Source organism: Haemorhous mexicanus, chromosome 5 (genome assembly GCF_027477595.1).
Source record: "Haemorhous mexicanus isolate bHaeMex1 chromosome 5, bHaeMex1.pri, whole genome shotgun sequence".
In the NCBI taxonomy this organism is placed as follows: domain Eukaryota; kingdom Metazoa; phylum Chordata; class Aves; order Passeriformes; family Fringillidae; genus Haemorhous; species Haemorhous mexicanus.
Genome location: NC_082345.1, coordinates 26243750 through 26269164, shown reverse-complemented (window position 1 = coordinate 26269164; position 25415 = coordinate 26243750). Strand labels below are relative to the sequence as shown.

Sequence of the window (25415 nt, the reverse complement as noted above, 5' to 3'; positions counted from 1 at the left end):
AGAGAAAGTCGAGAACCAGAGGCCGGCAGGGAAATGGCGCCTGCCGACGGCGGCCCTGAGTTTCCTCTTACATGCCCCTCTCGAAGCAGTGTGTGTTCCCCACTTGGGTTTCCAACGGCTCCTTTTGCTCGTCACACAAAGCCCCGCTGAGGTCAGGCGGGAGCTGGCGGCTGCGGCCCGCGCTGAGGCGCTGACATGGCGCCCCTGAGGTGGCGGCAGCCCGCCATGGCTTCCTGCTCCCTTAGATAACGCGCTGCCTTCCCTCCCTGCCTGCCCCACACATGGAGCCCGTAGATTACGGGCTCTCCGGGGCTGTTTGAGTGCGTGCAGGACGGCGTCTGCCCGCAGCCTGCCGCCTCACAGCGGCCATGGCGCCACGCCGACGCTGAGAGGCTGAGAGGAGCGCGGCTGCAGAGCCGCCGGGCAGCCGACAGTATCAGTCAAACTGGTGCCTTCAACCCATGCAAGGGCTGAAAATTAAGTTGGTTAATCCACAGTTGAGGAATAAAAATGTCGTCTGCTGCCGTGCAGTTTCATGCTGATGTAGTTGCTTCTCTGTTCTCTGTGCAGACATCACTCGACTGGTGTGAGCATTAATTGATCACCTATAGAGCCTCGCGGCTACAAAGGGCAGTGTCACCTTGGGTAGCTTTCAAAGTGCGATTTTGCATTTTATCCAATCCAAATCAACTTGCTTCTAGGACAGAAGTCAGGACTCTTTCCCCACTCAGTTCTGCTAAACAGTTCAACCATCTGTCCTGGCCCCCACTGAGACAGCTCACAGCAAGAAACTCAGAGGGGTCAACACTTTTCCACTGGCTTCAGTTCCTTCATCATCATCCGGGTCACTCACACAAGCACTGGACAGCTCCGGTGAGCTGGGAGTTTCAAGACCTGTGTCATTCCTCACTGTGTCAGAGTTAATCAGCTTCAAAAGTTTGATTTTCCACTTTGCCAGCACCATCAGCTTTGAGAGCTGCAGTGGGACTGTGCTTGTTCAAACATCATCATGCTGCAGCTACTTCTGCAAAAGGCTCCACTATTTTCCATTTAAGGCCTCAGAAGTATTCGAGTAAAGCCATACCCTTCACCTTGTTTGCTCAGGTCTAACTGACTGGAATGTCTTAAAAATCTGGTTGATGATTTGCAAGGATGGAGTGTGACCCCATTTTTACTTTTAGCCGTCTGGTCTTAGCACTGTCACTACAAAGCAGAGTATGTCACTGTATGACATCTGTAAAGTGAACAATGGCTGCTGAATTTAAAAGGGCAATTTTCCCTACATGTTGGTTTGTTGCTATTTTATTTTGGTTAGTTTTGATTCTTTCTTTCTTTCTTTGCAAGCACAGATTTTGAAATGACTCATTAAAATAGAGGAGGCAGAGGAAAATGTCCTCCAATGCCAACAGACACCACTGTAGCAGCTGAGCAGTCTGAGATAACTGTTCTGATAAATACACTACAGAGAAGGCAGATCTTGCCTCCAAGGAGAACTGAGAGGATGCAGCAGCTTTTAAAGAAGCTGAGTGAGTGATTGGCTGTGTGGATGGGTGGACAGCACTTCCATCTCCTCACTGGCTAAGGGAGAGCTCTCACATCCACTGCCGTGCCTGCCTCCCCCTCCTCTAAGTGAAAAGGGCGATTGTGTGACCATAATAGCAGCTAAACAAACAGAAATGCACCCAATATTTATACACCCAATCCTTCATCCTGAAAAGATAATTATAGATTCCTCTGAAAGGACTCTGGGAATGTGTGCGCAGGAATCACGTAAGCAAAAATGAAGTATGCGATGAGGAACTTAACCCAGATCTGCCTGTTTCCCAGCTGCCTGCTTTCCCTTTTGTGTGTGAAGTGAGGTGGAAATTCTTCTGTATTATGAGTTCCAGACAGATTTTCTGGAACGATCTCCAATCCAAAAAGTGAAATCAAGTAACAAGAAGCCAGACATTTAGAGAAAAGCATCATTTTCCCTGTTTGCTGCAGGACTGCAGAATAACTGTTGTTAAATAATTTCATGACCTACAACTCCAATTCCTTCATTAATTATCTTTCTTCTTTTACAGATATTATGTCAGACATATCTCCACTGTGTCTAGATTTTTTAACCAAGGTAGAAGACACTTTTTTTTTAAAGCACAAATAACAATTTTTGGGAATTTTTGTACAAAAGAAATTACAAGTATTTTCTAAGCACAGGACTAGTGGCTACTCTTTACTAACTCAAAAGTGTATATAAAAGAATTTCTTTCCAATATTACATAATATATTTGTTGCTCAGAGACTAAGCAGCTCTGAAGAAAATTTAATTTCCAGCACAAAATGAGGGAGCATCAATTTGTGTGCATGGTGAGTGAAGTCCTGCTGTCATGTTAACAGCTTTGTCACCATGGATGTTATTTTCCTGCCCCGGGAACCTCAGCAAAGGGAACTCCTGGGATAAGCAAGATCCACCCTGACACAGAAATGAGGGGCCAGCTGCAGGAGAGAGGAGCTGCTCTTTAGAGCTAGCTGCAGGAGAGAGGCCAAGGGCCTGGCTGGGAAGCAATGAAGTGCCCTGATAAATCCAGCACTGCAGAGAGCCACCTCCAGCCAAACAGCATCACCAGGAGGTGGAAAACTAATACTCATTCATCCTCCTCCTTCCTTAGGATGGAAGGTCAATATATGGGCTTTAATAACCTCTTTGTTTTTTGGTTGTTGTTGTTGTTGTTGTTGTTTTAAAGTAAACATTGCAAAGAAAAAAAGGTTTTCTTCTTCTACCAGCAAGAAGACAGGAGACAAACATGCTGAATGGTGTTTGTAAGCATACCAAAGACAGAGAGGACGTAAATGTTTCCATAGTAACATCCTCTCACACAGTCTAGACCGGCTGCATAGGATGCTCTCAGGGACTGTCAGTGGCAGGGAAGCTGCTGGGCCTCTCTAGCAGGGGAGCAGGGGTGCTGGGAGGAGTGGGAATGGCTGGGGCCAGGAGGGGAACCAGCAGAAGGTAACAGTGACACAGATATCTGCTCTTCTCCAGCGTGCTGGAAAGCTGCAGCCAGGGGGAAGGTGGGCTGACCCTGCACTGGGAGAGTGCATGATGGCCATGGTGGCACTGGGCAGGCAGCTTTGGGACCCCTCTGAGCCTCAGTGCCCCGGAGAGGGAGAGGAGCAGATGGGCTTTTTGCTGGCCCTGGCCTCTGCTGGGGTGGCTGGGGAGGAGGGGGCAGTGCCTGCTTTGCAGAAGGGTGAATGTGGGGGCAAGCCCCAAGGGGATTCTTGTGAGGGATAACCTGAGTCCTTTGAACCTTCCATCAGGAGGGACAGGACGCCTTATCCCGCACTTCAATGAACAAAGCATTTCCAGAGACTAGCAGGAATTTTTCCTGGAGACAGAGTGCTGAGGAAAACACAAGGGAGGAATGGGGCAAAGCAGAGAGACATTTTGAGCAATTTTCAGGGAGAATTATCTACAACCTCTATGGCACAGACTAATTCACAGTGCTTGCTTGCTTCTTTCCTCATGTGGTACAAACAGCTATCTGAAAGATCTTTTCTGCCAGATTCTCATTGTAAGCTCTTTAGGGATTGCTTTATAGATGTTCCATTTTAAAACTGGATCAAAAAACAAATATTTATGATGAAAGATCAGGCTGGGAGGTATTAACATCCATCTTTTATTACATACAAAATAAGTTACCCATATGCTCTGTCTCATTTGTTTTGGACTAGTACACCGAATGGAATCTCTAATAAATCATTCACTGCTTACCCACTCCCTCACTGTCTTCTGTTTCCATCCTGCTATGTAAATATCCGTGACATTAGAAATGAGACTAATAAAAAAGAGGATTAAATCTGCAATTTACATTTGCAACTTACAGTTCAATTATTTCACACAGTTATGGAAACAACCCTGGTTGTCCACCCACATTTTTCTTACTGAACAAACTTGGGCATGCCAATCACATGCTGATAGCTCACAAAATAACGTGTCTCCAGAGGCTTAGTTACTCAGAATCAGCCAGGCTGTGGCCAGCTGCCACAAGTAAAAACATTGTGCAAATCTGGTAAGAGGGAGGTGAGTTGTAACTTGCCCAAGCATGAGCTTCCTTAGCAGAGTTACAACTGGCTGAAAATTATGTTTAGCAAAAAATATGTGTGAAGGAGGGAGAGGAGGGGATGCTGACTTTTGTTCAGACCATTAGGGGATATTTTTAGTTGTCTCATTGTCCAGCCTTATTTTATTAAGATGAAAGGATTTGGGGGGCAAAAATAATCCTTTATGTGCATTAGCACATGTGGGCTCAGTTTAGCACACAAACAAAAGCCTTCCAGTTATCCAAGCAATAAAAGAACAGAAACACATTTCATGTCAACTACTGCTCTTCATGGGCCTGTAGTTGATGTGACCCCCTGCAGATTGTGTGCTCCGTGTCTATCAAAATGTATGTACCTGTCGGTTATCAGCATCTGCTGGAGTCACACGTGCCAGGTGTCTTGTGCCCTTCTGTGCAAGAGGATGAAGAGGACAGTAACAATGCACATTGCGTATTTTCTAACAGTGTGAAGTTAGCAGGAGCTGAGGCCTGACAAGCAGGTACGGGTTATGAGACTGCAGCATCCCAGCCCAGACGCCAGTGAGTGAGTTAACTTCAGTGCAGCTCTCCTTCGGTGTCTCAGTGCCCCTCAGAGCAGTCAGCACCAGGGCCCCGTGTACCCAGCAGCCCAGCAGTTAGACTGCACTCCTGAACCCGGCGCTGAAACCGGCAGCTTCAGCTGGAGCAGGTGGGAAGGTTTGAGGGATCTTTTGGGGGTGTGTGAGATGAGATCTCTTTGATTCTGGTGCTGGCTGGCAGCTTCAGCAAGAGCACTGACACAACAAGTGTTCAGATGAAGCTCTGAAACTCATTTGAGGATAAGTCACTGTTGAGGCTGTAGCTGCCCAGGTCCCTGGGGAGGAATGCTGCAGCCATTATTCAGTAATAATGTTCCACTCTCCATAGACAGCAGCTTCTCAGTGATTTACCAGCAGACTTTGTACTGTTTTAATATATATTTGTTTACAAAGGAGGAGAGAAAAAGTCCTGGCGGATGTTGACACAATTGTGATACCATTGAGTTTATAGCTTTCCCTGAAGGAATGCTGTTTTCCCTCCTAAGGTCTCTGCGTCTCTGTGTTGGGGGATTTGGCAAATAATGTCAGAAAAATTCTTTCAGAAGGCTTTGAGCCTGTTCTGCTCCCTGCACTTGTACATGGACTGATGGGTAGCCTCCTCAGGTGTGTTACAGGTGGCCTGGCCATAGGCAGGCTGAATAATAGTCCCCAAAGAAGACTATGCAGCCAAAGTACCCTATTTAGGAGGTGCTATGGCTTCTCAACTCACCTGCCCTCTTGCTGCCATTGCTGTGGTGCCTGGTGAGGGAGGTTTGCAATTCTCTTAATGGGAGGAGGTTTCTGTGCTTGACTGTAGAGAGAACTGGTTTGAGACCTGACCCAAGTCTGTCAGGAGCCAGCCACAGCAGCCCAGCTCTGCTGGGGAGGCACAGAGGGTGAGACTGTTGAGGCCCTGTCCTGGCTTCTGGAGGAGACATCTCTGGGTTTGAAGCAATGCTGGCGCTATTCAGGAAGGTAACATGTGAGCCATTCACCTCAGTCATGCAGTCTCAGTATTTGGATGCTGAGCACTTATCAGAAATACAGGTCTCCCCTAGGCAAGGCAGGCTCACAAAAGGGTAAGTCTGTCCCAGTGCACAAAGCTTGGGAGTAACCAGTCTGCTGGTGACACCTAACATCCTCCTTGGCAGTGCAAAGTGATGGACTGAATGATGCATCTTTCTTCAGTCATTATCTTGTTTTACATAGAAAAAGAAAAAAGAACCAAGCCCAACAAAATTTTTAAAAAAGAGAGGAGAAAGATTCCTAGCCCAAAACATAAGCTCACTGCTCCTTGTTCAAGAAAAGGCAGCAGACTAGGTGCTTTCTGCTGTCTCTCCCACAACAGTAGGCAGTGATTTGGGAAAGAGAAGGTTTGTGCCTTGGTCACGTCCTTGCCTCAGCAGAAACCAGCCTCCCTGTGAGTGCCAGGGAGCTGGGCCCCTGCCAGCGTGCTCTCTAACAAGCACCATGGGAGCTGCAGCTCTGCGGCCTCTGGGACTGCTGTGCCTTGTACTGCCTTGGCTGCAGCACACCTCTGACAGTGCTGCAAACAAGCAGCAGCTAAGGATGATTCACATCTTATTATTCATATAAGTGCTGGTATTTACTGTCTTCAAGGTCCCCTGTGCTAAATACATTCAAGAATCTGAAGGCAAAAATGTCATTCTGCTATACTGCTTCCAGGAATAATTGCTTCCTGCCTTTCCGGGAGGTAAGGAGCCTGCCAGGGCCCTAGGAGTTTTGAAGTAATGCCCATTGTGGGAGGTAAAGAGCCAACACAGTCCAACATTTGCCATTTGTGCCCTTCTGTCTGCTGCCTCTGAGGCCTGTCCTTTGCACTGCTGAGCACGATAAGACAAGAGGGTTGTACAGGACTGGGATCGTTGTAGTGGGATGTCTTATGGGACAGTACCACTCCTGGGCTTCTGCAGAACTGTGACAATTCTACCACAGAGAGAGGAAGGGGAAAGGTGGAATTGCACTGAAGCCAAGGAACTGCTGCCTAACAAAAGAAAATCCTAAACAAAACAAGCAATACAAGCGAGCAACTTTTGTCTTTTATTTGTATGGAGAAGGCTTTTCATGAAGAATGTGCTTAGAATTTATATATATATATATTTCCCCTGAGAAGCTTAGCACTGATTGTTAATAGACAGATCAAAGAACTACTTAGCCACAGGAGCCAGGGAAATTGAACCAGGGCAGAAAATAAAAATCAATCTAACTTTTAGTGTGTTTAATGTGATTTGGTTCAGAACTGACTTCTCCATGAGTACTTAGCAAAGCTTAAGATCATGAGAAGTTTGAGTCCTTGAGCCAAACTCTGTGTCCCACTCTCTTTGCTTTTTGTAAAATGACAAGAACGTTTCCTATCTTCAGAGTGACTTCAGATCTTCCCTGCCTTACCCACTGGTCTTACCTCCCTCTTTTGCCTTATTGTTTGCAAGATTATTCCACAGGATCACATGCTGTAAAGAAAGGTGTAATAGCCTGCTCACCAGCACATTTCTGGGTCCTTGACTTGTGAGTAATGCTGTCCTTCTCAAAGTATGCTAGTGTAAATTTTATCCTTGATTGTGCAAGGGACATTAAACCTATTCTAAGAAGGTTTGAATGTTACCAAAAAAAAAAAAATTAAAAAAAAAAAGAGAGAGAGAGGAAAAAAAAGAATAAAAGGTAGGGGAGGGATATTTCTTGAATCCTTCAGATCATAAACTCAGGTAGTAACTCAGCCTGACAAGGATAAAGAAGATAAAATCCAGATATCTCAAACAATTCCCTGATAGTCTGGACAGCAGCAGTTCTCCTGGGGCTGGAAGCCAATACTGGGTTTCACTGGTAGGAGGTAGAAGCTCCCATTTCTTCCTTGCTGCATCTGTGGGTAAAGCCCCACATTTCAAGATCCAGTCCCAGATTCAGTGAGCCATGCTGGAGCCATTGAATAGTGCAGGGTAGTGAGCAAACATATCTTACCTGGAAGAAAATTTCCTCATTTGGAAGAGGCTCCTCTTTTTTTCTATGAAACTAAAAGTTGGAAGAGATGCTTATTTTTTTTTTTAATATGAGACTAAATTTAAAAAGCAGCAGCTGTCTGCAGCTTTTCTAAAGTTTAGAATATTAAAATAAACCTTAAAAAAACATGTATGCAAGTATTTGGGAACAAAAAAAGAAACATTATTAATGCAGTTCAACAGTTTAGCATGATAATCTCAGATTTGGGGTTCAGTCATCCTTTCTTCCCCAGTTTAAGATTAGATAAAAAATAGGCCAACATTTATGTATTTATTTTTAAAATTAAGAGATGCAGAAGTAAATAAGTAAAATGGAAACTCAGCTACATTAATATCCGGGACAGAACTGTGGTTATATAACAAAGTGGGCAAAATATTTCGCTTGTTCCAAAATTCACTTTCCTCCTAGGGTGTTGTTCCTTAGGCTAAGAACAAAAGAGATTCTAAGTCTTTGCAGCCTGGAGAATTACTTGTGCTCTTCTTCTTTGTAGCAACTTTTTCCATACTTGCAATAATTATCATCACTCCCCTCAATTATTTCTTCTTTACATTAAACAGACACTTATCTTTTGATCTTTCCTCCCTATTCATGCCAGGACAGCTTTTATGCACAGGGGCAAACCGCTGCATCTATTAACCATGTATTGCAGGCTCCAGGCATTCCAGGGGCTTTAACTTGAGGGGATAATGCCTGTCACAGATTTCACAGAGCGGCTTATTTTAGCTGCTCCTGTAAGACTCTGTATGGCATGAAATGTGCTTGATCTCATCTGATCTGTTTCTACAGAACAGATTAAAGGGGAAAAAAAAGCAAAGCAACGCAGGCAAGGGATATTAGAAAAAAAGTTGGAGATGTCGACTCCCTTTGTATCACAAAATACCCTCTAAAACAGTTAATTACAGAGTCCTCATTAAGACAAGTCTTACAGGACAATGTTGCCACTGTAGCCTGTCTTCCAAGAATTAAGAAGCCTGGGACCCATCAAAAGCAGCATGACTTCACACGTTATTTGACATCCAACATTTCCACTCCACCTTCCCAAGCAGACACATAAAACGGGATCCTACTGTAAAGAACTTCACCATGCCAGACACGAGCCCCTGGCAAAGCAGCTTCCTTGCTGCCTCAAGGCTGATGCCTGGATAAGAGAGCACTTGGGAGGGGAGAGGCCTGGCACACAAAAACCAGGGTGTGACTGAACAAGGGTGGGGGAGCCCGCACAGGAAAGTTTAATATTCCAGAAGCACGGAAGCCTCTGAAGTCTGGGGAGCCACATGAAAAGCAGGTGCCCGTCTGGACACGCAGACTGCCGGGGAGAGGAGAGGCTCAGCACCACAATTACGCATCATCTTGTGACCGGTGTGAAAGCTGCCAGGGGCAGGACGCTGCTGTGCCGAGCTGATTGCTCCCCCAAGACAAGCTGCAAAGTGCTGAGTGCCCAGAGCTGCAAAAGGAAAGCAAGTGAATCACCAAGGGGCAAGTCAGTCCCCAAGCACTGGTGTGGTGTAGAATTATACCAGCATGAAGGTGATGCAGTGAGATGAAAGCAGAGAGAGATGTTCCTTTGTTTACAAACATGCCAGAGACAAGCAGGTTACTGTGGAAAGTAATTTTATTTCAGAATTCCACACACTCTGTCACAGATCATGCACTTGGACTTTCCCCTTTGCAAATCCACAGCCTCCAGGCCTGGGAGAGATGAGGCATCATCTCTTCACTTCTCACTTCGTGCCCACATGCTAAGAATGAGGGCCCTGATGGCAGCTTGCCAGGGGGCAGAAAGCAGCCTCTTATGTTTCCATAATTGCTTTTAAACACGAGAAAAGAAATCCATCTGACTTGAAAGATTAGCAGTGGAACTCAGCAGCAGTGAAACCCACAGCTGAGCAAGTTGGTCCTCACCCTGTGGTTACAGGGAATAAGACGACAATCTCATGGGAAGCTTGTGTGAGCTAAGCTAGAGCAGAACACAGGGAGACATTCTTGGAGCTGAGGCAGCCACCAGCCCAACGCATGCCCTGGGCCTCTTACAATCAATCTGTCTGAGCTGCTCTGCCAGGAAGGCGGCCTGGAGCTGCCCTTTTCACATTCAGCTTTAGGTTCTCTTGCTCTGTGCTACAGATTTGACCAGGAAGTAGCCCACCTGCAGGTAAGCCAGCCCTCCAGGCTGTACATCAACATATGTACTGCATTTAATACTGCAAGGTGCCAGTTTGAAAGACTCTGCAACATTCTGTCTGACCCAAAGGCTGGGTGCAGCACTAGTGGTTGTTTCCTGCATACTTTCCCTACACCTTCTTCCCTGCTTCTATAGCCTCTTATACCCGACCCTGCTCTTAAAATATTCCTAGTTGCAGTGTCCCTGTGACCCATCACATCTTTGGCCTTTGTCAAGACTGCCACTGCCAGGGCAGCTATTGCCTGCTGTGGCGGCTGCCTGTAGGAAGTGACCATTTGCCTCCTGAGAACAGGCTCATGGCTAGCTCAGAGGAGGGCAAAAGTGAAGGGAAGAAATGATGGAGATGGTTGATGCAAGTGAAGTGGAGCAGAGTCTACAAAAAGGGCAAAAAGGCAGCTTCAGTCTCCATTTGATACACAAATTGAGCTCAATAGCAGCAAAAAATGGCCATAAAATATTAATTCATTAGGTTGTCAGGAAGAAGTAAAAGCATTCATGTAAAAAATCATATATACAGATATGTATGTGACAACTGTTCCCAAGTCATAGCTCACGTTTTCTTTTTTGTATCTAGAGTTTTAATCATTGCCAACCACGCTGCTGTTAAAATGTGAAGACCACAGTACTGGAGTCAGCACCAAGTGAGGGGTGACATCACACTGAAGAAATGAGCTTTGGGGGAACTCCTGACAACCCAGATATTTTAATATTTTTGTTGACCTTCAAGTAATTAAAAACAAGGGGAATTCCCCCCAGTAGCCTATAGGCTCCAAGTCTCATCTGTTTGCTTTTAGGGTAGAAAGGCTGACATCAGAAAGGCAGTGGGGAGCAAGGGAAGGAAGAGGGAAAAACTCTGGGAACCAGAGTGAAGAGCAATCAACAGCTGAAAAACACTGACTGCTGCAAAACTTACAAAACACAAAGTCATACAAATGGGATTCCTGTTAACCTTTGATAGACTATAGACTTTATATACACACACAGACTCCAAAGTACACATCTGGCAGTCTAGAAAACACCAGTACCCTAAGGATTAAATAATTTAAAATGCAATGTTGCTTTATCACTGTATACAGAATGCTATCCGACACACTGGCTAAAATGGACGGATTGTCCAAGAAATTGCTCCCTCCCTCACCTCACCAGCACTGCCTCTAAAAAAACCCAGGGTGAAGGACTTCCCTCTGTGCTTCCACTCCTGAAATTCACCTTGAAACTCCTCTGTCAAAGACGGGGGAAGTCCTGAGAGGAAGGGAGGAGAAAAGGAAAAAAGGATTCCTGCTCCCTCCAAACCCTGCTGCTAGAGTACTCCTCTCCACTGGCTAAGGAGGCTGGACAGCAAGGCTGAAAAAAGCTCCTGAAGCAGGGAAACGGCAAACATGTTTCTGAAACAATACTTATGTTGGTCTTTTGAGATACACACAGAGCTCCACACTTGGGGGGACACCTTCTCTCCCACTTTTTTAAGACAGCAGGTGGCTTAATGCAGAGTATAGAGTCTACAGCCTGAGAGCAGCCATAGACAGGAGTGAGCAGAAGTGCACTGCCAACAGGTCCAAACAGATGGAATGGGAAGGTGTGCCCTCACCAGCTTTCTAAGAGTATTTGTAAAATGGGAGCACTGGAAAGTCAACACGTGGGAATGAGGAAGGGGATGGACAGCCTCAGTTCTGGGGAGGAGACTAAAGCACACAGAGCAGATGGCAAAGCTAATTTATCCCTAAATGCCAGCTTTGTATATGTACCCTAATAGCACTGTATGGGACAGAACCTTGCTGATGTCACCAGTTCAGTTCTATCACCTTCACATCCTTTAGAGCTGGTGAGAATCTGGCTTGTGTGTGCTTATTCCAAAGCCCTTTGAGGCATGCAGTCTTGTTTCCACCTCTAGTAAACCAAAACAGCCATAAGCTCTAGGGGGAAAAGACAAAAAAAAAAAAAAAAAAAAATCCCCATTCCCATGTGTGTCTCCCACCCCTCCCCTATAATCACCCTCTCTTCCTCTAGGCCAGAGACAACTGAAGAGCTGCCTTGTTCTCCACTCCTGAGGCCATTCCCAGCAGATCTGGCTAGGCAGGAACAGCAAGCTCTGCTCCTTCAGCTTCATCACACAGCCAGACCACAAAGGTTCCTTCCTCCCCATGACATCTTCAACAAGAATTGCCTGTACTGGATGTTGTGTTGCAGCAGACTGGACAAATTTTGGCCCTTAATCCTGAACCCAGCTTGCAAAGGATGAGAAGGCTCCATGGGAGCAGGAGCTGCGGGGATTCTCCAATTTCAAGCTCTACAGCCCTCAATATTGCCAGTGTAATCATTATCCACTCAGAAATACAAAAAGAACCCTATCCAAAATATCTCACTCAGTCTGCCCTGCATGACTGGGCCAAAAGGATGTAAAAGAAAGAAAAGTGAGACAGTGTAGGACAGCAGAGGAAAAGAAACATAGGGCAAAATCAGGTTGGAGGAAATTAAACAACCTCAGTGCAAGTCTGCTAAAATCATCACTGGATTTACCAGCCCAGTTCCACCTTCTTCAGACCAAAAAGGGTTTGCTGCAGTAAGTATACTACAGAAGAAAGAAGTGCATAGTTTGGTTTATTTTTTTGGTAGACACTTAAAACTCAGCAGAATTTATGCGAAGATCTCAGAGCTGCAGTTTAAGCCTCTCTTCCCTAGCCAATGGGTACCTGTTGGGGCAGAGATGGTGGAAATGGACCAGTAGCACCAAGAAATTCAGTGGGAGCACCAACTCCAAAGCAGGAATTACTAATGAACCAAAAGGGGGGAGTGGTGAAGAGAGAGAGAGAGGGAGACAGGGAGAAGTGGAAGAGACATAATTTGCAGTAATCAAAGTCTGCATTGGCTAAACCCTATCGACACTTCCCTAGGTAAGGCCCCATTATGTCTGCAGCAAGACCTCTGGCTCCGACAGAGAGCTGTAGAGGGTGTAGCCCAACTCATCCACTTCTTCAGGGGTGAGCTCTGAAAACAAGTTCACCTTGGGGTTCAGGGCACTAGGGAGGACACCTGCCTCCAAGTAGCGGATCAGCCCCTTCAGTGCCTGCAAGAAGCGGTCAGCCAGCATGTCCTGGGACCAGTCAGACTCCTCCTGGGAGAGGTGCAGGATGACATTAGTGAGCTGGCTGGCAGTGAGGTGTCCCAGAGCTGGGTTTAACTTGCACACTGCTTTGAAGATCTTGAGGCACAAGCAGCGGCAGCCAGAATCCCCCTGGTCCAGGGCGCGGAGGCGAGCCGTTTCTGCTGGCCGCAGGCTCAGTCGCCACAAGTTGTCATTCTGGGCCAGTCGGTGAGGTTTGGCAACGAGGACGATGTCCCCCAGTGTCAGGGATGGTAGAAAGTCAATAAAAAGATGCCGATCTGCATCATACTGGACTTCCAGAGTCAAATCTGCTGGGGGAGCCGCTGGACGGATCACATAGTCCAAGAGACTCCCGATTGCTGGCCAGTTGATGGACCCAGATACAACTTTTTCAAAGGTCTCTGCTACAGTTTTGGGGGAAAGGTAACCTCCCACCACACAGCGGTCCCAGTAGCTGCTCCCGCGAGGAAAGTACTCTGGGTTTTCTCGACGCACCAAGTAGAAGCCAGGAATGTTCATGATAGTGTCCTCTCCGGGGATACACGACCACAGGTTCTGCTCCAGCATGAGAGGTACAATGAGCTGGATGTGGTCAGCTGTCACTACCTTTCACAAGAGAGAAAAGACAGTAAGAATAAGCTTTCTCTCTCCACATTCATTTTATTCATCACCTTTAGATAGCCTTCTGTCCAAAGGAACCTGGAATAAGGACTCAGCTGTCTCACTCTCCTCTCTGCGTGGGATTCCCAGCCTCCCTTTGTTAAAAGGCATTCTGAAGGACTATTTCCAGCCGTCAGTGGGTAATTCCAAGGTATAGCTGAAGCTAGTGCTTACGTGGTATGTACTATTTAAAGACCTGACACAGACTGCATATAGATGAATCATTCTGCCACATATTGCTTTAATTCTGCTCCTTGGTTGTGAGGTGCAGCTGGCCTAGGGCACGGCAACACCACATGACAATTTAAACAGGAGACAGAGTATTAAGTTTCTTGACAAGCTTCCGTTGCCATGGTTTAGTAATCCAATGCTACAGCTAGGTACACTGCCCTCACCTGGTCTGCCACATTGTTTGGAAAAAGGTCGTTAAAGATCCCTTTTCATTCAATGTGATTAAGACCCCAGGTCTAAGTTTCACTGGACATTCCATGCTCCATTCTAGAGATCTGACTCAAACAAAGAAGTGTGCCTCTGAATCACTCACTATAGCCATGGGCATCTTGCCATCAGGGAGATATTGCAGCAGGGACTGCTGTCCAATCCAGGTCTGTCATGCATTAAAAAAAAAAAAATAAATAAAGGGTAGGAAGGACCTACATGAATACATGGGAATTCTAAGGGAATGTATTTGGATGGTTACAGAGGGATGGAGAGAAAACAGACATGCACCAGAGAAACAGCAAGAAAAACACAACTAAAAGAAGAGACAGAGGGGAAACAAAGAAGGACAAAACAAAAAAGCAAAGGCTTTGCAGACAATGACAGGGCAGCCTGGTCATGCCTGTTCAAACAGCACTGTGGAAATCAACGCCTGGCTCCACAGTGGGAAAGGCAACACCAGGGGCCGTATTACTGAGGAATGCTGTGCTGAGCCAGCAGCGCCATCAGGGAAGCCTGAAAGGCCCCTGCGTGGTCAGCCTCCTGACCAAGGAGCCCAGGAGTTACCTGCAGGTCGTCGTAGAGGCTGCCGCTGAGGTACATGTCCCGCAGGGGCATGTCGGGCAGCTTGGCGCGCAGGAAGCTGCGCAGCTCCGCGCAGATATCCACGGCCGCCTGCTTGGCCCGAGCCTGCTCGTCCGCTGGGATCGCCACCCGCCGCCGGTAGTACGCCAGCAGCTTCTCCTGCAGGGACAGGCGAAGGCGGGACTTCTTCAGCTCCACCTGACTCCTCTTGACAGATGGCTTAGGCTTTGGGGGTCGAAAGAACTCTGCAAGACAGAAGGAAAACTGTTGAGGTTGCAGCTGATTTCACTGCGAAGCATCGCGAAGAACAGAATCTGCAGCGCGGAACTGCGGGTCTCAAAAAGCCCTTGGCAGACATTTTGCAGGCTTTACATAGCTACCACTCCAAAGGGACGTGCTGAGGAACTTCAAAACATACTAGTAAGAGCATCAAAATGGATGAAAACAAGTTACTAGATTTGAAATTTAGCCAGACTAATATTGTGTACAAGGATGTAATTTAAATGGCTACGTGGGCAATATCTCAGCTCAATTTCATCAAAAATTCAGTACTGTTACCAGTTCAAAAGCTTTCAGTGTGATGCCAGATCAGTGAATAAAACACTTTTGAGCAACCACCATGATCTCTTTGAGTTTTTACCACTGAAACAGATTATTACAAATTACCAGCAAAACCCAGTCCTGACTAGCATATGAGATCAGAGAAGACTGTGCCACCTGGAAATGAAATAATTGTTGGGAGTGTGATCAGCACAGTTATTAGGATGATGAACTGACAGATCCTGGGGCCATCCCAGCTCAGGCCATCATAGCTCCAGTGATACCCCCACTGAAACCTTCACTGCAAAAAGAGCAGAGAGCCCACTCAGAAGGCACAACGCAACAAAGCAAGGTTTGCATTGCATCTGCATTACTAAACAATGACTGACCTGCACAGATTCTCTGAGTTCCTTTGTTTCTGACTGGTTTCCCAAAGAAAAAAATCAGTGCTTCCCATCCATTTCAGATTTCTCTTAACATGGACGAAGAGTTTCAGAAATTAACAATGAGAATTAAAGGGGAATTACAGATCTAAAAGAACTTTGGAAGGGCTGTGACACCTAAGGGGCGCAGGAGAAATCCCCAAGTCAGTGGCCCCATTAAAGCAATTGGCTGTTACCAATTTTTGTTTGATGATTTGGCCACAGAGCACATGAGGAATGGCTGACCAAGCTGTACACAAAGCCATCTATCCTAGCCTCAGCAGCTGCTGTCTCTTGTCCCACTGGGTTCTTTTGGACAGATCTGAGCTTTTTTCATGCAAAGGAAATAATGTACTAAACCATAGGGAAGTCGATTTCATTGCCTATTTATGAAAAAAAATTATTTTTCCATACTGAGTTTTAATTTACTTCTAATTGAAGAATTTAAGACACCATCATCAATGTTTTTATGCTTGCGGACTCCAACCAAATTGTCTAGACCCCATTTAACACAGCTGTCTAGTTTTTAATGCTTCCTCAGCAGAAAAACTATTGCCATCCCAAAGACAACTTCCTTTAAAATAATCTGGAAATCAAGTTAATAGCTTGATTCTGATTTTTAGTTTAAGTCGCCAAGTATAAATCTCCTGAAATGAGTGATCGGGGACAGAAAGTAAAACCATTGAGAACAAAGAACCAACCACACGTAACAAAACATAGTTGGATTCTAAATTACTGATTATCCCACCCAGAAAGGAAACTATAGACACTTCCTATAGACTATTGAAGAGAAACACAGTGATAAGCAGCACCAAATAGGGAAACGTCGATCCAGAAATCATTTGGAAAACGGTAGCAATAATACAGGAAATACTGTTATAAACTCCTAGTACATTCACAGCTCGAATACTCTCCCCCTAAAAAGATGCAAGCAAACTGGAAGGACCCGAAGAAAGGCAGCAGAGGGCTTGAAACTAATGGAATAGCTTTCTATCAGGAAAGATTAGATATTCAGATTGAAACAGCAAAAATTAGGGAGAATAAAGCTTAACACCATGAAGTCATGAGAGGAATGAGGAGTGCAAATAGATGACCATTACTGACTAGTTCCCAATGTCAGTTCTGATTCTTGAAGTTACCAATGGACCTGCTTAAAAAAAAAGCATAAAAATCCCAGGCCAGACAGGGTATTTCCTTCCTCTGCATTCCCTTAAACAAATGCAGGGTTTATAGGCCTGGATGACTCTGTGATGCAGGAGGATGACCATGCCTCTTACCAGTGTCTGGAGCTGAAGGATCAGTGGGAAGGGTCTGCAGGGAGCGGCTGAGGCTGGTCTTCATGTCCTGGGTCAGCAGGCGTGAGGAGGAGCCCAGCCAGTTTGGCTCTTCCCAGCTTCTCTTTCCCGACTGGCTCAAGCGAGTGGGGCTGCTGGGAGCACTGATTGCGCGGTCGTACATCTAAACCGGGAAGAGTTTGTGTCACCGAGGGCCCAATGCTGGCATTGTACCCAGGCCACTGCCAGCACGCCGCTGGCGGAGCCGTGCCCGGTGCCGGCTGTGGCACTGCCTCACTCCCTCACTCCCTGTCCCGCTCACCCGCTTGACAGCCAGCGTGGCGATGCCCAGCATGGCGGCGCCGCCCACGCCCAGCACCAGCCGCGCGTTGGCCAGCACGAAGTCGATGGCGGTGCCGATGCCGTTGTCATCCTTCTTCCCTCTGCGCTGCCCAGCGCCTGCCATCTCACCTGCGAGGAGCGAGAGTTACACAGCGGCACAAAACCACGGTTCACCCTCTCCTCCCACACCTCACACCGCTGCTGCCCCCGCGTTTTACCACAGGAAGGGACCACCCAACCCTGCACCCCCTCTACTTATGTTCCCTCAAACTGCTGCTTGTTCCCAGCAGTGCCCGGACAGTACTGACCAAGCAATGCCTGAGGGAACACATCCGAATTTGAGGTGAGGTTTGTAATAATTTAATAGGTTTAAGGAAAGAAAGTAGAAGTTAATTCCACAGTGTTTTGCAATAAAATCCTGCATATTAAGCAAACCTTCTAACTAGTCACATATTTTTCTCATAATTTGTGCTTGCTCACAGACAAGGCAATACAGGGTTGGTCAACTGTCTGGCAGGAAGTGGAATCTTCCCCAGGAACTGACAGGCAGTCTCAGAACTTCCATTCATAGATTAATTTCTGAACAGTGTCCAATCCCAGATACTTCAAAGACACCCAAGAATCAACAGCAGAGACCGCAACAGATCATAAAAGGAACAGCTCCCTTGCCTTCATTTGATATTTATTCCTGCCCTCAAGGCTGGTGAGTTTGACTCAGACAAATAATGTAAAACACTGACATGAATATTTTCTTACATGTGTACTTTTGTGTCCTCAAATTTCCATTTAACCTGACCTTGAGATTTAATTTTAAAGAGTCTCTCAGGCCAACATGGCCTCAAGCTGTGCCAGTGAAGGCTCAAGCTGGACATCAGAAGGAATTTCCTCACAGAATGAGTGATTAGACATGGGAATGGGCTGCCCAGTGAGGTGATGGAGTCACCATCCCTGGGGGTGTTTAACTTGGATGTGACAGGCAGTGCCATGTTCTAGTTACAAGGTGGATATCAAAGATAGGACTCAATGATCTCAGAGGCCTTTTCCAACTTCAATGATTCTGTGATCCTGTAAAACACACTTTACCATCACTCTAGCCATAGGGGGATCCCCAGTGAACCTACATGAAAACACCAAGAAACTCCTGCACTATGACTTTAGGTCTGTTTTCTGAGTCAGTGTCCAAGGCTCTGAGCCTGCCTGCCTGACTGGAGTGGTTGAAAACTGCCCTTTGTTTTTTCCAAAGGCAAGTTAGCGGGAATGTTCTTGCATGGATGAACCAAGAATACACTCGTCATCCCCAAGCAGAAAAAACCCCACACTTTTGCAAAGCTCACTGTAACAGCACCATGAAGAACACGGTTATATCATTGCAGATGACCTACCTGTGACCTAATGCATTTGTGAAGAGAACAGGAGAGCCCTCCTGGTGTGCCTGTGGAAGCACCTTCAGGACTTCTTCAAGAAAGTGGTGGGTAGTGAGTGTTAATCATCTCTTCTGGCTGGCGAGGGGATTTTGGAAAGAAGAGGGAGGTACGTGGGACCGGTGGCAGCTACAGGGAATGGCTAGACCAGGCCCCCGAGCCTGCTCTGCAGGAAAGCCTGCCCCTTCTCCAGCTGCCTTTCCTTGTCCTCCAGCCGCTGCAGCCCCTGGTTCCGGCGGAACTCGCGGCGGATGGAGGCCAGGTAGAAATCCCGGTCGGTGTAGCGCAGGCCGCGGCCGCGGCGCAGCAGAGCCCGGTACAGAGTCAGCACCGCCTCCCGGGACCACGCGGCCATGGGGGACAGCTGTGCGGCGCGGGCGGGCAACCGGCAGAGGAGTGACCGAGGGCGGGATCCGGGTCAGCTTCTCCCTTCCCGAGAGACCCGCCGGCCGCCGCCTGCCCGCGACAGGCCCCGCTCGGTGCCGGGGCCGCCTGTCCAACGGCGCGGGGTAACGGCCGGGCCGGGGCGCGGGGGCCGCTGCAGCCCCGCGGGAGGAGCGCGGCCGCCCCGCTCTCACCGGGCTGCGCGCGGGGCCGCTCCGGGCCGCTCCCGGCCGCTCCCGGGGTCACTCGGCAGCGCCGGGCTTCCGCTTCCGGGCCGCGCCCCCGCGCCCGCCAATGGCAGCGTCGGCCCCGCGGGCAGCGAGCCGCGCCGGCCTGAGGCGGTGGCGGCGGCGCGGCGCTGCCGCCCCCTGGCGGCCGGGAGGGGAGCTGCCCGCGCCCGGCCCACCCCGGCAGCCCGGGATGCTCTCGCTGGCCGGGGCTTCGTGTGCCCTGTGGGGCTCCCTCTGGCCGGGGCTCCGTGTGCCGTGTGGGGCTCCCGCTGGCCGCGGCTCCGTGTGCCGTGTGCGGCTCCCGCTGGCCGCGGCTCCGTGTGCCGTGTGGGGCTCCGTGTGCTGCAGCACAGCGCGCTGGGCTGCCGGCGCCGAGAGGCAGCGTGTCTGCCGTGCGCCACGGTCACGGAATCGCAGATTCCGTTAAGCTGGAGAAGACCTCTGAGGGCAGGGAGTCCAGGTTCTGGCTGAACAACACCTTGTCAACCACATGGCACCCAGTGCCACGTCCAGTCTTTCCTTAAACACCCCCGGGACGGTGACTCCACCAACTCCCTGGCAGCCCATCCCTAATGTCTAATCGCCCTTTCTGCAAAGGAATTTCCCCTAATGTCCAACCTGACCCTCCCCTGGAAGAGAGCAGTGCGTCAATGCTGCATCCTAAGGTACTTCTGACTTCTGGGATGCTTTTTACAAAATAATTTACCAAATTCAAGCTCTTTTTCTTTATCTCCAAGGAACCCCCAGAGACCAGGGCTTGGTCTGGAAGCCTCAAGGCTCTAGGAGAAGGGCAGTAGCTGGCAGCCTCTCTGAGGTCTGTCTGCCTGAGCTGATGGAAGGAGACTCCCAAAGCCAGGACTTTTTGCTCCACTGTCCAGGTGTAAATCCCACTTTTCCATTCTCACCTTCTCTACTATGAGGCGTCTCTGGGGCATATATATTTCTCCTTAGCCACCTCCTCCTCCCCAGGTCCTACTTAAATATAAAACATAATGTGCTGTGCCTCCCCTGGAAGGGAGGGTGAGAGAAGGAGCAAATGGTGTGTAACAGAGGAGAGCCACATCACTTCACACAGTTCTCAGCGACACCAGATATGACAGTGATAGAACTAAACAGGAAGAAAAACAGAAGCTCTGGACTGGCTCACTCCGTGCCAATCTCCTCTTGTTCATTTCCTTTCTGAGATAAACAACCCCAATCGTTTTGATCTCTCTGTGAGCGAATTTGCCATGCCCCTAATCAGCCCTTTCTGAGAAGGGCTTACTTGAACTGCAGACAGTATTCCCAGAGAGGCTGTGCTAGTCATTTACATAATAGCATTATCATATTTGCCATATTATTCCCTCCTTCTTCCTTCTGCATGCTAATATTTTGTGTATGCTTTTTTTTAAACTTGCAGCTACTCTCAGAGCCAGGGTTTATGTGACATCCATATTATTTCTTGGGTTGCTAGAGAACATCTGGAGGGTTGTAATTCTTATGTGCAATTTGTTTCCCCTCTTCTGACCTTGCACATATCCAGTTGATCCTTGGCAAATATGTGGTGTTCCCCATTTGCCACATTTGCGTTTTACTCGGTCCTTTTTTATCTCCTCAATAGTCAATAGCTTTGAGTCAACTTTTAAGAATGTTCGGTATATTGCTCATCTTTATTTCCAGATCATCAGTTCATATACTGGGCTATCCAAGACCTCAGAGGCAGCGTTCACATTCCCTACTCTTTAACCTGCTGCCAGAATGAAAATTGATCTTCGACCCTTCCTCCCAGCTTCCTGCCTCCTCCTTGGGTTGTTAATCCTCAGAAGTACTTCCCTTCTCACAAGCGGGCTCTGTCAGCCCTGGGCAGGTGTGCTGATCTGCCCAGTCCCCAAAATGCTCAAGTCTGGATCAAAACTTGAGCAGCTGCATGTGGCAAAGCCCTGGTGCACTATCAATGGGATCTGCCGGCTCAGGCCGGGCAGGGATGGACTTCCCTGCTGCCCTCCTGCCATGGCAGCCAAGGAGTGCCACCTCCATAAGCGCCCCCTCCCCAGCCCTGCCCCTTGGCTTGTGCCTGTTTTGGTGTTTCTCTCAGTTCTTTCCCCCAGACTGGCTGGCAGCTCCCGGGCCCCTCGCCAGCAGCTGCGTGTGTGCGTTGAGAGCTCCTCCACCCATCCTGTGCAGCGTCTCCAAGTGCCCCAGCCCCTGTGGGGACGTCACTCACTGTGCCTGCTGCCCCATCGGCGCTGCCCACGCCTGCATTGCGGGGCAGGGACCTCAGCCTGCCCCTTCTCTCTTGCAAGGAGGAGGGCGAGCGCCAGGGCCGAGCAGCTCGTGGCTGACCTGCTGCAGGTGCTGTGCGAGTGCCCGGCCTCTGGTGACACGCTGGGGGGTTGTACCTTTGAACTCTGCCTGGAGACAGAGAAGCAGGATCCCCTGTCTCCAGGTTTTCCCAAACTCTGCTGACCCGCTGCACGCAGCTGGTGGGACCCACCCAGCACCCCAAAGTCTTATGCTGCCCCAAGGGCCCCAGGGCTCCATTGCCTGCAGAACCCTGTTGCCCATGGACTCACTGGGAATGGGGTTCCCCCTGTGATTCCAGCCTGTATCCCTGTACAAAAGGGATTTATTACTTGCCCTGACAGGGCCAGGTGCAAGCAGAGAGGAGGGAGCAGACCTCTGGTGTGCTCCTGGAGAACAATAACAACCTTTGTTTCTCGAAATGACCAAGTGAGCTTGAAATTTCAAAGGCAGCATGTGTGACAGGGCACAGTAACCTGTGCTGTTACCTGGAATGAGACTAAGGCGTCCCCTCCTGTCCCCCACCTCCTTGGGGGTCTCTGGAGCTGCCGCTCCTCTGCTGGTCTTCTCATGCTTGCAGCCAGTCCTCCGACTCAGACAGCCACTGCCACAGGCTTTGATGGCCACAAAAACCAGCAGATGGCTGCCCCTGAGCCCAGCTGGCAGCCTCTGCTCCTGGGAGCCAAGTGCCATGCCCAGGGCTTCCCACCACCTATTCTGCAAGGGCAGGACCATTCCCAGCCAGGGAGACATGCCTGTGCTGCCTGTCACCAGCCAGCAAACCCTCCCTGGGCAGCAGGGAGGTGAATGTGAGCCTCAGAGCTGCAAATGGCATCTTGGAGGGGTTGTGCAGGGATGGGAAACAAACTGTGCTTGGGAGCAGAAGGCTGGTCCCTTAGAGGAGCCAGAAAGCAGTTCTGAACTGCAAGGGGGAAGATGGATAGTGACCCACCAATGGTATCTGAGCTTGAGCTTAATATCTTTAGTATCTTCTAGTAAATGGACCTCGTAGGAGGCCTTTTGGCAGTCTCAGCCCCGTTCAACAGCTCTCTTTCTAATTGCAGCTCTGTTTCTTTACTTTTGTTGAGCAGTTGAAAGGATTAATGGCATTTGAGATCCTGCTCTCCAGCTGTGACAAGCCAGGAGGGGCAGAGGCTCAAGGGTGGCACGCTGGGCTTCATTCCCTGAAGCCCCAGCAGCTTTGGTGCTGAATGCATGTGGGAAGACAGGTGGTGAGGGAGGAGAGACCACTGGTACACAGCCACCTTTCAAGGAGCATCCCTGATTTAGAGCTGAAACCCACATTTTAGTAGGGACAGGAGATATCTGATCTGGGAAGCCATGCTCAGGGTGTGTTTTTGACAGGGGGAAAAAGGGGAAGGTCCCAGCCTCGCTGCAGCTGAAGTGGGGCTTTTCACACCCCCAGCCTTCCATCCCTGCAGTGCAAACACCGTCAGCAGCGAGTGGTCTCCTGTGCGAAGCAGCGCTGCTGTCCCCGTGAGGGGCTGCACTGACAGTCACTGAGGAGGCTCCGTTTTATTACCTAACACATTGAAATTGCTTCTGTAGTACTTTTACAATTGGTCTGTGCCCACCTCCATTCCCAGCACGACTCATGTTTCTTCAAACAAATTCCTCCATGGCTGGGTTTGTAGGGGACTTTTCTCATTATTCTCTGACTGGTAAGATTCCATGCCCTGGCCTCCCCCACCCCATTTTTCACTTTGCACCAGCTGCATGCTGCAGGAGGTTTACTCAGCCATTCAGAGACTCCGCTTTTGTGAGTGCTGTTGTCCTTGCAATCTTGCATCCTTAGGACAGCCCCTGTTTTCTGCAGGGGAAGTGTCGGCAGAGAGCAGAGGGCTTGCAGCTGGTGGTACCACCTGCCTGAGCTGAGCTGCACATGCTGACCTCAGGCTTTCTTGTGCTCCTTTGCCTGCTGTGTGCTGGGATGAGGTGCTCTCTGCGTGACCATGGGATTTTGGTTTGTGTAAGGGTATCCTGGACTCCAGCATCAGGTATGGTTTGGTCCCATGTACATACAGACCACCTGAGAAGGACATGGCTCCTCTATCCTGCTGCTTCTCTTCTTTTTCTAAGCAAAGGCACCAGTTGCACACCTTGCCTAAGTAAGTCACAGGCAGATGATTTATTAGATTTATTTTTGTCCCATTTATCTGATTTTGGTTTTGCCACGGTCTGACATTCACTTCTGGGTAACAGTTTGAGATAAAAAGCTTTAAAAACACTGCAAAGCAAAAAGAAGTGGGTAGATGTTTTCTACATTCTTTTATTTTTGTGTGTATGCCTGGTTCTTAGTGTCTGAGGGGGAAAAAAATATATATATATAACTGATGATTTGTTGCTCTCTCTTTGGAAAAAGTCCAGACTGTAGAACAGGGCTAAAATGCCAGGAAAGAGTTTGCTGCATAGAGGCAGGCTTATGTTATTTTATTTTATGCATTCCTTGGATAACATATTTTCTCTAATTTCAGATCCTGGAGAAGTCATTTTGGATCTTTATTCAGTACAGCTTATTTGCTCTTCTTCTCAGTTTTCCTTATTTTTAGAAAGGTGAAGTGTGTTCCCAAATTAAATCGTTACTGGGATGGACTTCAGCCAAGAGGATCCATTGTTCAAGCCATAAGGCACAGGAAACACAAGAGTAAAACAATAGAGTTTTATATTGTGTTTCATTTGGCAGGGTGAGGAGAGATACAGCCTTGAAAGATTTGTATTCTTACATAGCTGTAATATATTTTAAAAGACAGTAAGGACTATTTTCACTTCTCACTGCTTAAAAAAAATAAGCACACACAGAAATGCTGAAAATGTTGGGATTGCCAGATGCTCCTTAGTTCCAAGTAAAGGTTAATGTCTGGGGATCTCAGAGATGCACACAGTAACATCCCAAACATTAGCTGAAGAGGGCTGATCCTTTACCTTTTTGCTGATATGCTTGTCCCTGCTGCAGCTTCAAAGGCAGAGCTTGCAGCAGCCTGGCCCCAAGCCAGGCTCCTCAGCCAAGCATCCATGGGTTATATTCCTTATGTCAGCTTCTCACTCCAGTGATCTGGAGCCCCTCCTCTAGAAGGGGCAGTTTTGCAGTGACAGAGCAAAGCCCTGCAAAGCTCACTCCCAGGTGAAGGTTTCCCTTCAGCATGCCCAGGAGCCTCAGGAACACAGACTGCTGTCAGGAAGCAGAACATGCCTCCCCTCTGCCATGGGCCGTGGCCAAATCCTCTCCGTGGCAGTGCTCTGGAAAGCAGGGCAGCCAGTGCCTGCAGCTGTGGGCACGTGAGCATGAAGCCATTTGCTGGTGACGCTCTCCAGGGCTGGGGTGACTCTCCCTGGCTGCTCCACGGGCTGCCTGCCAGCCAGCCGAGACCTCACCGCTTCCCCAGCTGAGCCGCTAAAGCAGCGAGATTTAGAAGCGTAATATAAAATTGGATTAATACTTGAAAATTAACTGTCCCTGCTAAGCAGCACATTAAAACGTGTCCTCACACAGGGAACAAACGTATCCCAGCAACAAAAACAAACAGCAGGCAAAATGGGGTCTGGTATCCCCCTTCCAGCTTTCTGAAAGGTGTCTTAAGTTTATAATGAAGTCACTTTGTTTCCAAGCACCCTGGTGTTTGGAAACAGCATGTCTATCCCTTTATCAGCTAGCCTGATAGGCATCAATAAGGAATCAGCTGGAGCCAATCCCTGCATGAGCCAGAGCCAGAGGGTCCCTCCCAGCCTCCCCACCGAGCAGTGTTGCACAGTGCCCAGGATGAGCGCCAGACATCCATGACAAAGAGCAAGAGCTTGGGAGAAACCACTGACTTCCAGGCAGGTCACGCTCCTCCATGAGCTCCTCCAGGATGCATCAGCCCATCTAACACCTGCTGGGGT

At 48.5% G+C, this 25415-nt stretch overlaps 2 protein-coding genes across 3 annotated transcripts; both read right to left on the bottom strand.

Moving 5' to 3' along the window:
• Positions 1-9251: 9251 nt before the first annotated feature.
• Positions 9252-18741, bottom strand: MIEF1 (mitochondrial elongation factor 1). 2 transcript variants are annotated; one of them, XM_059846476.1, is made up of 6 exons: positions 18583-18722; positions 17181-17329; positions 16862-17042; positions 14605-14867; positions 14144-14206; positions 9252-13545 (listed from the first exon to the last, which is right to left on the bottom strand). In XM_059846476.1, exons 2-6 carry the CDS (start codon positions 17322-17324, stop codon positions 12739-12741), a joined length of 1458 nt encoding a protein of 485 aa, XP_059702459.1. In that variant the 5' UTR covers positions 17325-17329; positions 18583-18722; the 3' UTR covers positions 9252-12738. The 2 variants fall into 2 exon arrangements, with proteins under 2 accessions (XP_059702459.1, XP_059702460.1); XM_059846477.1 differs by lacking the exon at positions 14144-14206 and having other exon boundaries at positions 18583-18741.
• Positions 18742-18756: 15 nt separating this feature from the next.
• LOC132327348 (mitochondrial ribosome and complex I assembly factor AltMIEF1) lies at positions 18757-19166 on the bottom strand. The gene has a single exon (XM_059846478.1). The coding sequence runs from the start codon at positions 18974-18976 to the stop codon at positions 18764-18766; it is 213 nt and encodes a 70-aa protein (XP_059702461.1). The 5' UTR covers positions 18977-19166; the 3' UTR covers positions 18757-18763.
• Between the last annotated feature and the right edge of the window lie 6249 nt (positions 19167-25415).

What these genes read in the sequence shown, in the direction of transcription:
- MIEF1 (XM_059846476.1), bottom strand. Translation starts at nt 17,324, where the DNA reads ATGGCAGGCGCTGGGCAGCGCAGAGGGAAGAAGGATGACAACGGCATC. An exon ending in TCCTTCAGCTCCAGACACTG is followed by an intron (nt 14,868 to 16,861) that starts GTAAGAGGCATG and finishes TCTGTCTTGCAG; the next exon opens with AGTTCTTTCGACCCCCAAAG. An exon ending in GCCTCTACGACGACCTGCAG is followed by an intron (nt 14,207 to 14,604) that starts GTAACTCCTGGG and finishes AATGCATGACAG; the next exon opens with ACCTGGATTGGACAGCAGTC.
- LOC132327348 (XM_059846478.1), bottom strand. Translation starts at nt 18,976, where the DNA reads ATGGCCGCGTGGTCCCGGGAGGCGGTGCTGACTCTGTACCGGGCTCTG.